Here is a 12328-nt window from a genome sequence, read left to right as displayed (position 1 = left end):
ACTGGTAGCCGCATCAGCGGATGCATGTACATATTGCGCTTTTGCAGCAATGGACCGTCTTTCTAATTCTGTTCGACAACACTGCATCGAGTGCTGATTTGAATAGAATAAGCAGACGTTTGCTGTTATCGTCAAATCCTCTTTCCAATCAAAATAACTACATTTGGCTCTCTCCCATTAATTTTATCTATGTACTCAGCCGCTTTCGTACGACCTTACAGATCCTTTACCCATTACCTCTTGGCGAACACGCTCCACTTCACTCTCGTCACTACTTCCTTCTCCTGGAACAGCCACGGTCTTAGCAGGTCCATGGTACACCTTATGTGCATACACCTTGTAGTAGATCAAGGATAAGATCCACACTCCAGGTGTGATCACACAGGTATAGTTCATCGTGTCCTTCGTTGGGTTAGTGTCTGTTGGGAACATGACCATGGCGATAGTGAAAGCGATGAAAGAGGTGGATATCCATCCGTTGACCCTGCTCCAGAACTCACCCAAGAAGAAGGGACCAGGTCTGAACTTCTCCTTCATGGATAGAAGACGCAAGAACGTAGGCATTCCCCAAGCAAAGTAATTACCAGCAACGTACAACGTGAACAAAGCTGAGGAAGCAGCATCACCGATGATACAAAGAAGGCCGACTACAATAGCAGCAGCACCTCCAGTGAAGACAGCGTGAATGGGAACCGACAACTTCTGGTTGACCTTCTTGATCCACCACGACATTGGAAGACCGTTGTCTCTGGCAAAAGCGAAAATTTGTCTGGACATGGCAGTCAAGATGGAAACACCCATGAGAAACTGGCCAATTGCAATAAGGGCCATCATTGCAATAGCCATACCTTTTCCTTGGCCAGGAACAGTGTCGAATGCGTCGTAGATGATCTGAGCCATGGGCTGGCCGAATTTGCTTCCCAAGATGTGGTTCTCGATATCAGGGTTCTGGATGCAAAAGCAGGTAACGATCAACAAAACAAAGCCAAGGATGCCGCAGGCGCTGATGGAACCCAAGATGCCTATTGGGACGGTCCTGGTGGCATTGTTACATTCTTCTGACATATGGACGCAAGAGTCGAATGCACCAATGGTCCAGATAGCAGGCAACCAAGCCTGAGAAAGCTGATTCCAGCCCATGGGGAATTTTGTGAGATTGTCGAACTCGCCAAATACCCAGCTAGCCTTTTGGAATCCACCGCGAGAGGCGCCGATAGGCATGGCAATTATGAACAAGACAACCAAGCCAGTGTTCCAGATGATGGAGGTGGTTTGTAAAGCAGCACAATTCTTGGACGAAAGACACGTCAAGGCTATATGTGCCACAACACAAGCAACGAAGACACCGTACGTTTTTGCTGGTGTGCCTTCAAAATCGCCATCGGTAGCGATAACCACAATAGACAAGAGCTCCTGGGCAAATCCGTAATCCACAGAGCAAAGCGCTCCAACCAAGGCAATGGAGTTTGTGTTACCCACAACGTATGAAATAACGGTCTTAAATCTAGCTGGGGCATAAAAGTTTGTCCAGTAGTAAAGTCCACCTGAAGTGGGTTGGAACGAGGCATTCTCACTCATAGCCAAACCGATAGTGCAAATCAACACGGATGAGATGAGCCAGCCCCAGATCGCACCTGCTGGGCCTGCCAAGAGAGCATGATTTAAGATGGATGCCACAGAGGGCAAAAGTCCCATGATGGAGTAGGCAACACCGAAAACCTGTATTGTGTTGAATCGACGTTTAAGCTCAGGCTTGTAACCGATCTGTGCAAGAAGGTCATTATCTGAAGTTGCGTTAAGGGCATCCGGAAGAGGCAGCTCGACATTGTGTGTGTTGTTGAAATATCGCTTGTCCGAAGTGACAGCCTCGAGAATCTCCTCGCCGGAAAGCACAGGATGAAGCATCTTGGTTATGAATTGAGAAGAGCGGCTACCACAGTATAAAGTTGAAGTTGCTTAAATAAAGAGACTTGACTTCCGGTACGTCTGCTGAAGTAGCGGAAAATCTACACAGTTATCGTTGGCTATGGCGTTTTTGATCGTCGCGATAAGAGATAAGAGATAAGCTATGCATATCTTAGCGGCTCTTCATTATGGGACATAGGCGAGGCTGTTGCACTTGTCAAAAAGTTTGTCTATTCCTCGAGGCTTCAAATTGAACAGTAGCTGGATCTTATTTTTAGATTCTGGTATGTTGATATCTGTCGGCTTTGTTCACAGATTTCCGCTTGTGCGATTGCGACAATGAGAAGACGGAGGAGGGTGAGGCGATAGATCGCATAAAATACGGCTGTTTCAATTCATCTGAGTTGCTTTGGTGCTCGGATTGGCGCTTTTCAATTGCGATTGTTTTCGTCTTCTCGGAATGAGCAGACTGAATTCCGTTGGCGTCTAAAGATAAGCATGCATCAAGCAATGGATTACTCCCTGTCAAGCTGCAGTGACATCTTGAACATACAGCCTCTCCACATAAAGATCTGGTCACAAAACCGAGATGTAAGGGACAAGTGATTGTGTGAAATCACTCTTTGCGCAACACCCATATTGAGGTGGATAAGAAAGAGCTATACATTCAAACTTCTGGTAATCGCATTATATTCAATATCATGATCTCATCTCGCAATGGCTGAAGCTCGACTGTGCAAGCCATGGCCTAGCAGCAGCACATCTATCCTATCTAAATAATTAACACATATTCTCATGACCCAAATCATATAATCCATGCTCCGTCCGCTTTCTCTGTTCATGTATTGACAAGGGTATATACGCTCACAGCTTGTTGTACTTCTTAGCCGGCGGGTTCTTGGGCGTGGTGATCATGAAGTTGATGCCATTTTTGCTGGCCTTGTGCCGTTTCGGGCGGTCCTCCCGCTCAGGTGCTGGCGCCTGCGCCTGGCCCCATGGGAACACCGTTCCCACCGGAGGCGGCACAAAGTACTGTGAGGGCATAAGGGGACCTGGCACACCCTGGGGCGACGAATTAACATAGTAGTAAGGAGGCGGCTGCGTCTGGGGAGGAGGCGGCCGCTGGGGCCCAGACCAGGCGTTCTGGGATACTGTAGTGGCAGCAGCTGGTACACCACAGGGTACTTGTGGGAGTAAGGCAGTCCCAAGTTTTCTGACTCCTCCAGCTGAGAAGTCAGCTTCAGGTGGTGAGGCGCCTGGGCGGTTGGCGGGTTGGCGGCGGGCTTGCTCGTGTTTTGTGGAGCAGCCTGGCCTTCTGGATAAGCATAGTACACTGGGTAGAGGTGCTGAGGAACCACAGGAACCTGGGGCAGTTGGGAGGTTGGCTGAGGCTGGGGTGGAACCAGTTTGGACTCGCTTTTCGGCAGAGCCCTGCTTTGAGCCTGGGAGGCCGGTTTGGACTCGTTTTCCGTTCCTGGCGTATGGACACTATCGGTGGAGTTTTTCCGTTTTGCACCCAATGCAACAGGCTGCGAGGACGACGGAGGCTGCAGGCCTGGAGGCTGCGAAATAGCCGGTGGCTGCGAAATGCCTTGTAGGTGAGTCTGGAGGTAGTGGACATACAGGTGGGGGTTGTCGTTGAGGAAAAGACGGCGAATCACGTCGCTGGAGATCTCGTGCTGCTGCGCCTCCCGCAAAAGCTCCAACACAACCTGGCCCAAGTCGTGCTTGATCTGTGTGTGCTTGGTCTTTTCCTGTTCGATGCGAAGCCGAATGAGCTCATTGAGGGTGTCTTCCGAGTAAGGCCAGGGTTTGTCCAGAGGGAGCAGAAGCGCCCGTAGCACGTCGCCGTGGGGAGGCTCCAATGGCGATTTGAGCGGGTTTTCCAGCGATAGCAGGCTCAGTCGGGAGTGTGCTGTAGTATGGGGAGCCAGTTTGGCAGCCTTGGGCTTGAGATGCTCTTCTTGTGGAGCCTGATATTTGTATTTGGGGTCAATGTCAAAGGACTTTAGGCTGGGTAGGAAGCTTGCTGGCGACAGCTCTTTCTTTTGGTCGTCGGACTGGTGGTTACTGCCAACAGCGGCAGAGGCCATGCCTGAAGGCGTATTCATAAGATTCACGAGGGATAACACTTTGGATAAGTTTTTGGGCAAAAATTCAAAAATTGCACTGGACTGGCAGGGGGTTGTTGTCTGTGGCGACGTCTATAATATGCTAGGATGAGGGCTAGGGGGCATGCCCTTAAGGGGTGGTGGAAGCGAATGGGGGCGGTTGGTGGAAAAAGTGGCCAGGAAGAAAAGGTGTGCAAAGAATAGTAACAAATAAAAGAAAAAAAAAACGGATCAACCCGCCCGGACAGGCACCGCTGATGGCGTGAGGAAGGACAAATGTTTTGGAACGCTGCATTCCTTCGGACACATACAAATTAGGGAATGATTAGGGTACGTGAAAGAGTAATTAGGCTGTAATTGTGTTGCAGCAGCCAGACGCACGGGCAGTTACCAGATCGGGTAATGCCACTTTTCCCACTTTTTCCGTATGCGGTGATTGTCTGCTGCCGGCACTGCTGCCGGGCGTCTAGTGCTTGGTTGTTGCGGCCCCAGTTCTGCTTTCGGTTTGCATGGAGACCCGTTTATACGAAATACAATCAGTACGCTGTGCTTTTCCTCCATGCGTTCCCGTGGAAACGGCTGCACCTCTAGTTTAGGTGCGCATGCTCTGTGCACCACCCATCACACTTTATTTCCCCATACGGCAAAATGGTTGCAATCACTTTGCCGCATTGGGCAACTCTCGCGTCGACACCAATACCGTTTTGGTGTTCTTCTTCAATTGCTTCCTCATCACCCACCTGCTGCCGCCACTGCTGTTCCTGCCGCCCACCTGCGTCGTTTACGTTGCTCTCAACCAGGGGTGTCGCTGCCCATGCTTCGGGTGTCAAAAAAAGTGCCACAAAACTGCCCTTTCACATGCTGCCTTTCACATGCCTAAGCGAAGCTTGTAGTTTTTTAATATATTTTGCAGCCACCAGCCCTACGCTCCCTCGGGGGCTCATGGCCCACTTTCCCGTTTCAGCACTCGTCATTCCTTTGCTCCTTTTCTTCTTCCAGGCATCTCTCCTTCGCAGATAGGAGTACCCACAAGCATACCCACTTCGGAGCATTGTTCGGTGTCTTGCTACTCCGAAACCGTCAACTCCTAGGGTCCACCCACTCCGCACCCCCTTTTCCACGCCGTCGCTTTTCCTGCAATGGTGACATCAAAAACACCTTATTTGGCAGCCAATGTTGGTCGTGATGTAACGGAATGTATTCCCGGGGTCCTCTTTGTTGTTCGATCGTCTGATTGATGAGAGGAGAATTGGGCCTAGGGGCTTGACAGAAGAATTTTCACTGTCACCTGTGCTCTAAGCCCTCTGGTCCCCACTTGTCTTTCTTCCTCATGCGGCATCAATCGTGGTGGAATGCACCCACTGTAGATCACAATCTGGGAAATCGGTTCCTTGCAGATGACAATATCTAGATTACTCAGGTGGAGATCAGCCGTCTCCCCTTTTGGCCGACCGCTCTTGGAGTTGCCGTTGAGAGGATGCTCATTCATTGTTTCTTGGGTTTTACACAAATATGCCCCCACAGCCAAACCCTTTGTTTGAAAGAGACTGGAATTGTTGCTCCTGAATACGGTTAGAGCTACGGCATGCTTGCTGAAACTTTGGAAGAAGGGTCCTGGGGTCAACTATTGTAGAGTATCAGAAGTCTATTTAATGGTCTGTTTCGTTGCAGATGTGATTGTGATGGGGGCTTGACTACATTACCGCAGATATTTGTTCTGGTTATCGTACCATGGATTGTGCCTCTTTATGGCTCGTTGAATATACCTTTCCGACCTGGCCTCCAGGAGACCATGCACCCTGGCTTGCATAACCCATACGGCATCAACCTTGGAAAAGCTTCTATCTAGACGCGGTGCCTGAAGTCCGAAACTCTGTCTGTGAGTTGTGTGTGGCTTGACATTACTGCCTAAAGCAGAAATATTGATGCTGTCATCAGGCGCAAGCCAGTACTCAAAAGCTTGTCACCAGACTCTATACCAGATCTCGCCAAGGGCTGATGACAGCAATCTTCACGAAGGTCAGGCCTGCTGATAAGAGATGCTTTTCAAAAGTCCGAATGCAAAGCTTATTACTCATGTTTCTACCATGAACTAAGTGCTCTTGAGCCAAACGAGTTGCTTACATAAGTATGTGTCAGTTTAGTCGTTTTTGGAAATAGATGTTTTGAGACACCTGCGTAAACTACTATGGTCGTCAGAATGCCACGCGTTGTTGGGTAAAAAGGAGAACTTGTTGTGCTCAATCTGCGGTGCATTGACGAAAGTGGAAGTCAACGCCGCAAGCCCACATCATCTTGAAAATTTGGATTTTTGAATTTTACCATTGTTCCCTTATTGACTTTAACTCTTCATTTAAACTTTTTCCCCAATCGTAAATCTGTAACCCCCGCTATCCCATCCCAAGCCTCAATGGTTGCAATTCGCGCAGATCGTTATCAACAACCATGTCTCTAGTTATAGTGGGTATTGGTGGCCCCTCCTCATCTGGAAAAACCACTGTTGCTAGAGCTCTTTATCTGCTTCTTCCTAAGGCGACCCTCATACACCTAGACGATTTTTACTACCCGGACGATCAGATTCCAAATGACCACACCCACAATGTTGCTAACTGGGACTGTCCTGAGGCTATAGAGTGGGAGAAGTTCAGCAATTACATCAAAGAGCTTCGGAAAAGCGATGGCGCCAACCTTCCGGTGAAAAGCTTAGAAATGGATACGCCATTGAGGTTGGACGAGAAGGATGTGGCTGAGTTGAAGCCTGCAGTGGATGTCTTTCTCGAGCTGATAAGCGGAAAACGCTTGATCTTTGTGGAAGGGTTCATGTTATTCCATGACGAGGCAATTCTGCTGTTGTTTGACAAGAAATTGTTCTTTCATGGCCCCCACGATGTCTTGAAAGATAGAAGAGAGTCTAGGCCTGGGTATCAGACAGTCGACGGGTTCTGGGAGGATCCTCCAAATTACTTCGACAACATCGTCTGGCCCGAGTACAAGAGAACACACAAGCATTTATTTGAGAATGAGGATGTCGAAACGAAGCTTACTGAGCAGTCGAAACTGCTTGGAATCGCCGACTTCAACAACGATGGTACCTCCAATCTCTTGCAAATGACTCGCTGGGCCCTACAGCAAATGTCCCTCTAGTTTCCAGGTATGCTATTATAGATATACAGGTTGTGGCGAGATCACTTTCTCTTTTTGCTCTTCTTAGACTTGCTCTTCATCTCGCTCTCGAGGATATTGTCTGCACTGTCTCCCTTTCTCTTGGTCTTCTTACTCTTGACACTGACAACACCGTCTCCCTTGACGGCCTTTTCGGCAGCCTTGTCGTCCCACTCCTTGACATCGTCGTTGATGGCGTATTTCCTCAAGTCAAGAGCGTCGATAAGCTGTCTTTGTTTCGTTCTCAATTCAGAAACAGCTTCCTTACCAGCAGCATTCAAGTCTTCATTAAGCTCTTGCTCAACTGCTTCTGCGTCGTATCTAACGGCTTCCTCACCGTTCATCTCACGAAGTTCATCGTCCTCGAGAGCAGGCATGCTCTTCTCAATGTCCTTGCTTAGAAGTTCACGGAAGTAGGTTGAGAACTTACGAACGATCTTGGAGAACATAGCCATAGATTGGGATGGTGGCAAGTTCAACTCCTTGGAAACATCGTCCAAGTTCTTGTGCTGCAATCCAACAGCCAACAAAATGGCTGCTTGGACAGACGATAAACCGACCTTATCGCCAGTACGCTTGGTGAAGTAAAGCGATGCAATCAATGGGAGCATGTCGAGAATGACGTGGTAGTCCAACATGTTGTTGGCGTAAGAATCCAATCTCTTCAAGTCAAATGGCGAAAGTATAGCATCAAGCTCATCTCTGCCGAATTTGGCCTTTTCAGTAGCACCTTCTCCCAGCTCAGCAGATTCAATAATGCTGAGAGCCTGAACGGCAGTAAACTTTCTGAACTCGTACGAAAGTAAATTCAAGAGTCTCTTGTGGAAGTCCTTGGCGAACTCGTGGAGCCAGGCATCGTTCTTGTCCTTCAACACCTTGATCATGACACTTGTGTGTTCACCGGTCAACTCATTGGCAGTTTGACGCAAGTACACTGGCACGAAACCAGAACGTTTCCAGAACTTATGCAATTGTGGGGTCATACCATAAGAGACACCCAAGTAGTCCAAAGAGTATGGAGCTTTTTCAGTCAACTTCAACAAAAGAGGAGGAAGAGCCTTAGCATCACGAAGACGAATCTCGTCTTTGAGGGAGGCACCCTCCAATTCAGCATCAGAAACTCTTTGGAGCTGGTGGTCATTGAGAACATTGGATTCACTGATATCAGTAAACTTACCTTCGAAGTAGTCCTGCAACAACTCCAAAGCCTTGGAACCGTAACCCATTCCAGCGTAGTCAGGGTTAGTAGCAATACGGACGACTCTGGCACCACTCAAGGAAGCAAACTCCTCATCCTGGAATTGCTGAGAAACAAGCCATGGGATCAAGTCACCACCAGCACGCTGGCCACGAGACAATGATTTTCTGACGGATTCCTTGGAAATCTCACCCTCAAGTGCCAACTGAACCACACACAAGGGGTCTGGGATTCTGTTGTCACCAGCATCGATTGGAGGAAGAAGAACAAACAACTGGTGAGCAGGGGCATCACTCATCAACTGCAAATCGTTTGGAGAGTTCTTGTAGTGGGAAGCAACGTACAAAGCCATCATCTTCTGCAAAAATGCTTCAGACACTGGGTGGTACGAGAATAAGGTGTCTCTGTTCACGTAGAACAACTGACATTCGTTGGGGTGTGGAGTACCCTTGGTAGCAAAACGGGCATTTTTCGTGAGAGTAGCATCCAAGCATAAGAGCTTGTTGAGCCATTTTTCAACTGGATCGCCAGGAGCGTAACGAATGGGTTCATCCAAGACCACCTCTCGGAGAGTTCTGGCCATAGATGCTGTGTCAATGTCGATGCCTTTCTTGTCACGAGAGACTATGGTGGTCTCTTCATTGGAGGAGTTGTTTCTGGATTGGTCTCTCAACTGCTGGATCAATTTGAGCGATAACGAACGACCGGTACCTTCGTAACCATTGATGGTCGAGGACATAAAGACAAGGTAGGGGCCCATAAGACGCTTAACCACAGGCAAGGGAATGGCAGCGGCTTCATCAATAATCACCAACTCAGCCTGGCCCAAAACGTGGTTATCGTTTGGTGAAATGTACTGGATGGTCTGACGGTGCTCTCTCTTGATGTCGACTCTGACAATGGCCTTGTTGAAGGACGGGTTCGTCAGCTGGATGATATCGTAATCCATATGTTCAGTGTATCCCAAGGCGTCGAAACCCTTGAAAATGAACTCAAAGAGGGTCTTCAAGTTCTCTGGAGAAGGGGAAGTCACGAAAATGTTGGAGTAACCGTGAGAAACAGCAGCCGCAATGGAGATACCGAGAGCAGCAGACTTACCACGACCTCTGCCGGCAGTCAAGGTGACGGTGTTTCTCAATGACTTCTCAGAAATCACATCCACAAACGTCAAGATAGCTTGAGCCTGGTTAACCGTTCTTGCAAGAGCCACAAGAGAGCCAGCGGGTTGAACATCAGCCAAAGACTCTTTAAGTCCATTGAGCTCCTGTTGCTTTGGCGTAAGCTCACCATCGTCAGCAGGAGGAAGAGGTTTGACATGCTTACCACCAGAAATAGGCAAGACGTTCAATTCATCATCAACGACCAAACAGGTCTCACACGATCCCAAGGACAAAAGGAAACGCTCATTGAAACGAGCCACCACATCATCGTGAGCCTCGGTTCTGTATCTTGAGTGAATGTCCATGGTCATGGTATAAAGCTGCTTAAGCGAGGTCATGGACTTCAAGAGCATCACAACTAGACCACCACCCTCGACCGTCTCAACAGTACGAGCCAATAAGTTGGGCGTGATACCCTCGAAATCTTGCAAAATACACATACCGTATGTGTTACCCAAGATCTTCTCGGTCTCCTTGTAATAGACGTATCTGATGTTCTGGTTGGAGATGAATGCCTCAAAGGGGTCCTGGTCGTTGATGTCTCTGGTACCTCTCTTGATCTCCTTTTTGATCTTGTTCTCTCTCTTCTTTCTGTGCGAAGTGAAGCCCAAAAGCTGCTTCTTGTAAGCCCAAAGCACGGACTTGTTCATCTTCAAGTCTGCACTCATCATAAGATAGTGCAAGTTAGGAAGCTGATTACGGGCCTTGTCGCCCACAATTATAATGAAGCTTCTCTGCTTCTCCTGGACACCATTCCGGATAAGCGCCGGAATACGGGAGTCGATGGCCTTTTTTCCCATATTGAAGCTGATCTCCTTCTTGAAAATTGCAGTATCGATATCGCGATGCTCATCAGTGGTCGTGGTGTGCTCATAAAGGCTGCCGCGGACTTCGCACATATTGCCTATGCTCGATTTGCAGCCATTTCTAGTCTTCTTCCATCTCCTCTTTTTTTATAAACATGGGCGGAAAAGTCCTCCAAAGCAGCTCCATGGCAAACTTGCCCACCGCAAAAAGGGCAGCTCCCCGCTCTCTCACCCAATTCAAAATAGGTCCTCCCTTCAGCCCCACCTCTTCTGTCCTACCCATATACTCTCTGACTGGAGCCCGAGTTGAACCTGTCATCAACGCCAGAAGCGATAGAGGCTTCGATAGGGAAGATGGTGATTGGATTGGGTACAAAAGGAACTATTTTGCGTTGGTGGCCTCTTTCCATTTTCACGGTCAGTCGGTTGACATATGCTCTACTGAGTCCTTCTACACTGTAGACCAAGAAGGAGAAAAGCACCAGATCTCTTGCTTCAAGCTCGGTCTTTTTGACTATTGTTTGGATACCGGGGACACGGGCAAGTTCCTCGTTCAACATACATCAAAAAGAGATAAGGGACCTCAGTTTCTGCCACCAGTGTACAACATTGTTCCTGGTCAGCTCCCACTGCATGGTTTCATGAAGCTGATCGCCAACATCAGAAATCCCAACAGAATTGACAAGTGCTATGAGCAATTCTATTTGACCGAGAAGGAAAGGAACGAGTTTGAGAGTAGCAGTGCGTTGGCTTCATATCCAGAGGATGCAGAGATAGCTCGTGTTGCTCGATATGAGAGAATGCAGTTTCTGACGGTCAGCAAGCATTTCGTCCTTGGATGCAATCGGAAGTTCAAATTGGTCATCAGATTGATGTGTGAGTTGGAAAATGGCGAGACTAGGCTATTGGCTACTTCAGAAACTCCATGTCTCAACATCCGTGGAAGGTCACCAATGAACTACGTTTCGGAAGCGCCAGCAGAGGCCAATAAGGAGAATGATTTTGGACAAAAACGCAAAAATGCTGAAATGTCGCCGATGGAGTATTCAACCACTAGTGTACCGTCAAAACGTTCTTGTCTTCATTCACAGGACCCTAGTTCTTGGTTACAGCATTTAGAAGGGTTCAAGGGCAAGCCCAGAATCGTTTCAATGTCTACTCTGGTGAACACGTTGATAGAAGCAACTCCAGGAGAAGAACTCAGCACCAGATCTCCGACCCTAATATCGATACTGCCCTACTTTCCTCGCCAATGGAATCACTGACACCAAGACAGGGCCACATAGTCACGTTGAAGCTTCCAGTTTCAAAACTTAAGGATGCCTCCTTCTCGTCAAACCAGTTGCAAGAGCATGATCCTGCCAAGGTCAAACTCAACATTGATGGAAGTCCTATGACCAGCATGCCCAGTACCCCACGAGAATCAAACAGCTATGGGTTCAGAAGCTCAGAAATAGATCCAGCATTTCTACAGCAGGACAACACCGTGAACGATGCCTTGGAAGAGTACAGAAAAGTGCAACAAGAATTGAGGATACTAGCACCGGATCAGGACTTTGAGCTTGACTTGCCTGTTCCTTTAACTGTACCCCTGACCAATGGGACCTCCGCAAATAGCAGTTTTTTCAGGCTGCCTCCAGCATCTATGGGAGAGCCTGAGCGGTTATGCAAGCATGGCTGCAAAATGAAGACTGAGGAGCACGACAAACAAACCAACCTTCAGTGGATGAATCTTCCGGGGGTAGAGCTGGAGCTGACCTCTTTCTTTGAAAATAACACCGACTCCAGTCTCATGAGATTCCGCAACCTGCTTTCCAAAATCAAGGCAGATATCGCTCCTGTAACTGGAGAACTGTCACCACTCTCAGATTTCAGCAACACCTACACGGGGCCACTTTGGTGACACGATCCTCAAACTCCTCCTTATCACGAATTAATAGATAAAAAAAAAAAAAAAAAGAAAGGGAAAAATTTTTGCTGTAGAAC

The 12328-nt window shown here is 48.2% G+C and overlaps 5 protein-coding genes across 5 annotated transcripts; 2 read left to right on the top strand and 3 right to left on the bottom strand. All coding sequences in view use genetic code 12, as the record gives it.

Annotated features, from left to right (window-relative positions):
- Positions 1 to 195: 195 nt before the first annotated feature.
- Positions 196 to 1905, bottom strand: CXQ87_004228 (uncharacterized protein; the record flags this gene model as incomplete). The annotated part of the gene is made up of 1 exon (XM_025482675.1): positions 196 to 1905. One exon carries the CDS (start codon positions 1903 to 1905, stop codon positions 196 to 198), a length of 1710 nt encoding a protein of 569 aa, XP_025337293.1.
- An 864-nt stretch (positions 1906 to 2769) lies between these two features.
- On the bottom strand, positions 2770 to 3998 carry CXQ87_004227 (uncharacterized protein; the record flags this gene model as incomplete). The annotated part of the gene is made up of 2 exons (XM_025482674.1): positions 2770 to 3048; positions 3081 to 3998. 2 exons carry the CDS (start codon positions 3996 to 3998, stop codon positions 2770 to 2772), a joined length of 1197 nt encoding a protein of 398 aa, XP_025337292.1.
- A 2463-nt stretch (positions 3999 to 6461) lies between these two features.
- On the top strand, positions 6462 to 7160 carry CXQ87_004226 (ribosylnicotinamide kinase; the record flags this gene model as incomplete). The annotated part of the gene is made up of 1 exon (XM_025482673.1): positions 6462 to 7160. One exon carries the CDS (start codon positions 6462 to 6464, stop codon positions 7158 to 7160), a length of 699 nt encoding a protein of 232 aa, XP_025337291.1.
- Positions 7161 to 7201: 41 nt separating this feature from the next.
- On the bottom strand, positions 7202 to 10336 carry CXQ87_004225 (ribosome biosynthesis protein; the record flags this gene model as incomplete). Its single annotated transcript, XM_025482672.1, has 1 exon — positions 7202 to 10336. One exon carries the CDS (start codon positions 10334 to 10336, stop codon positions 7202 to 7204), a length of 3135 nt encoding a protein of 1044 aa, XP_025337290.1.
- A 161-nt stretch (positions 10337 to 10497) lies between these two features.
- CXQ87_004224 (uncharacterized protein) lies at positions 10498 to 12245 on the top strand (the record flags this gene model as incomplete). Its single annotated transcript, XM_025482671.1, has 2 exons — positions 10498 to 11400; positions 11442 to 12245. The coding sequence occupies 2 exons, from the start codon at positions 10498 to 10500 to the stop codon at positions 12243 to 12245; spliced, it is 1707 nt and encodes a 568-aa protein (XP_025337289.1).
- Positions 12246 to 12328: the final 83 nt, after the last annotated feature.

This window comes from Candidozyma duobushaemuli (genome assembly GCF_002926085.2).
Source record: "Candidozyma duobushaemuli strain B09383 chromosome Unknown D_B09383, whole genome shotgun sequence".
Taxonomy (NCBI): Eukaryota; Fungi; Ascomycota; class Pichiomycetes; order Serinales; family Metschnikowiaceae; genus Candidozyma; species Candidozyma duobushaemuli.
This window is presented reverse-complemented; position numbering and strand designations above follow the sequence as displayed.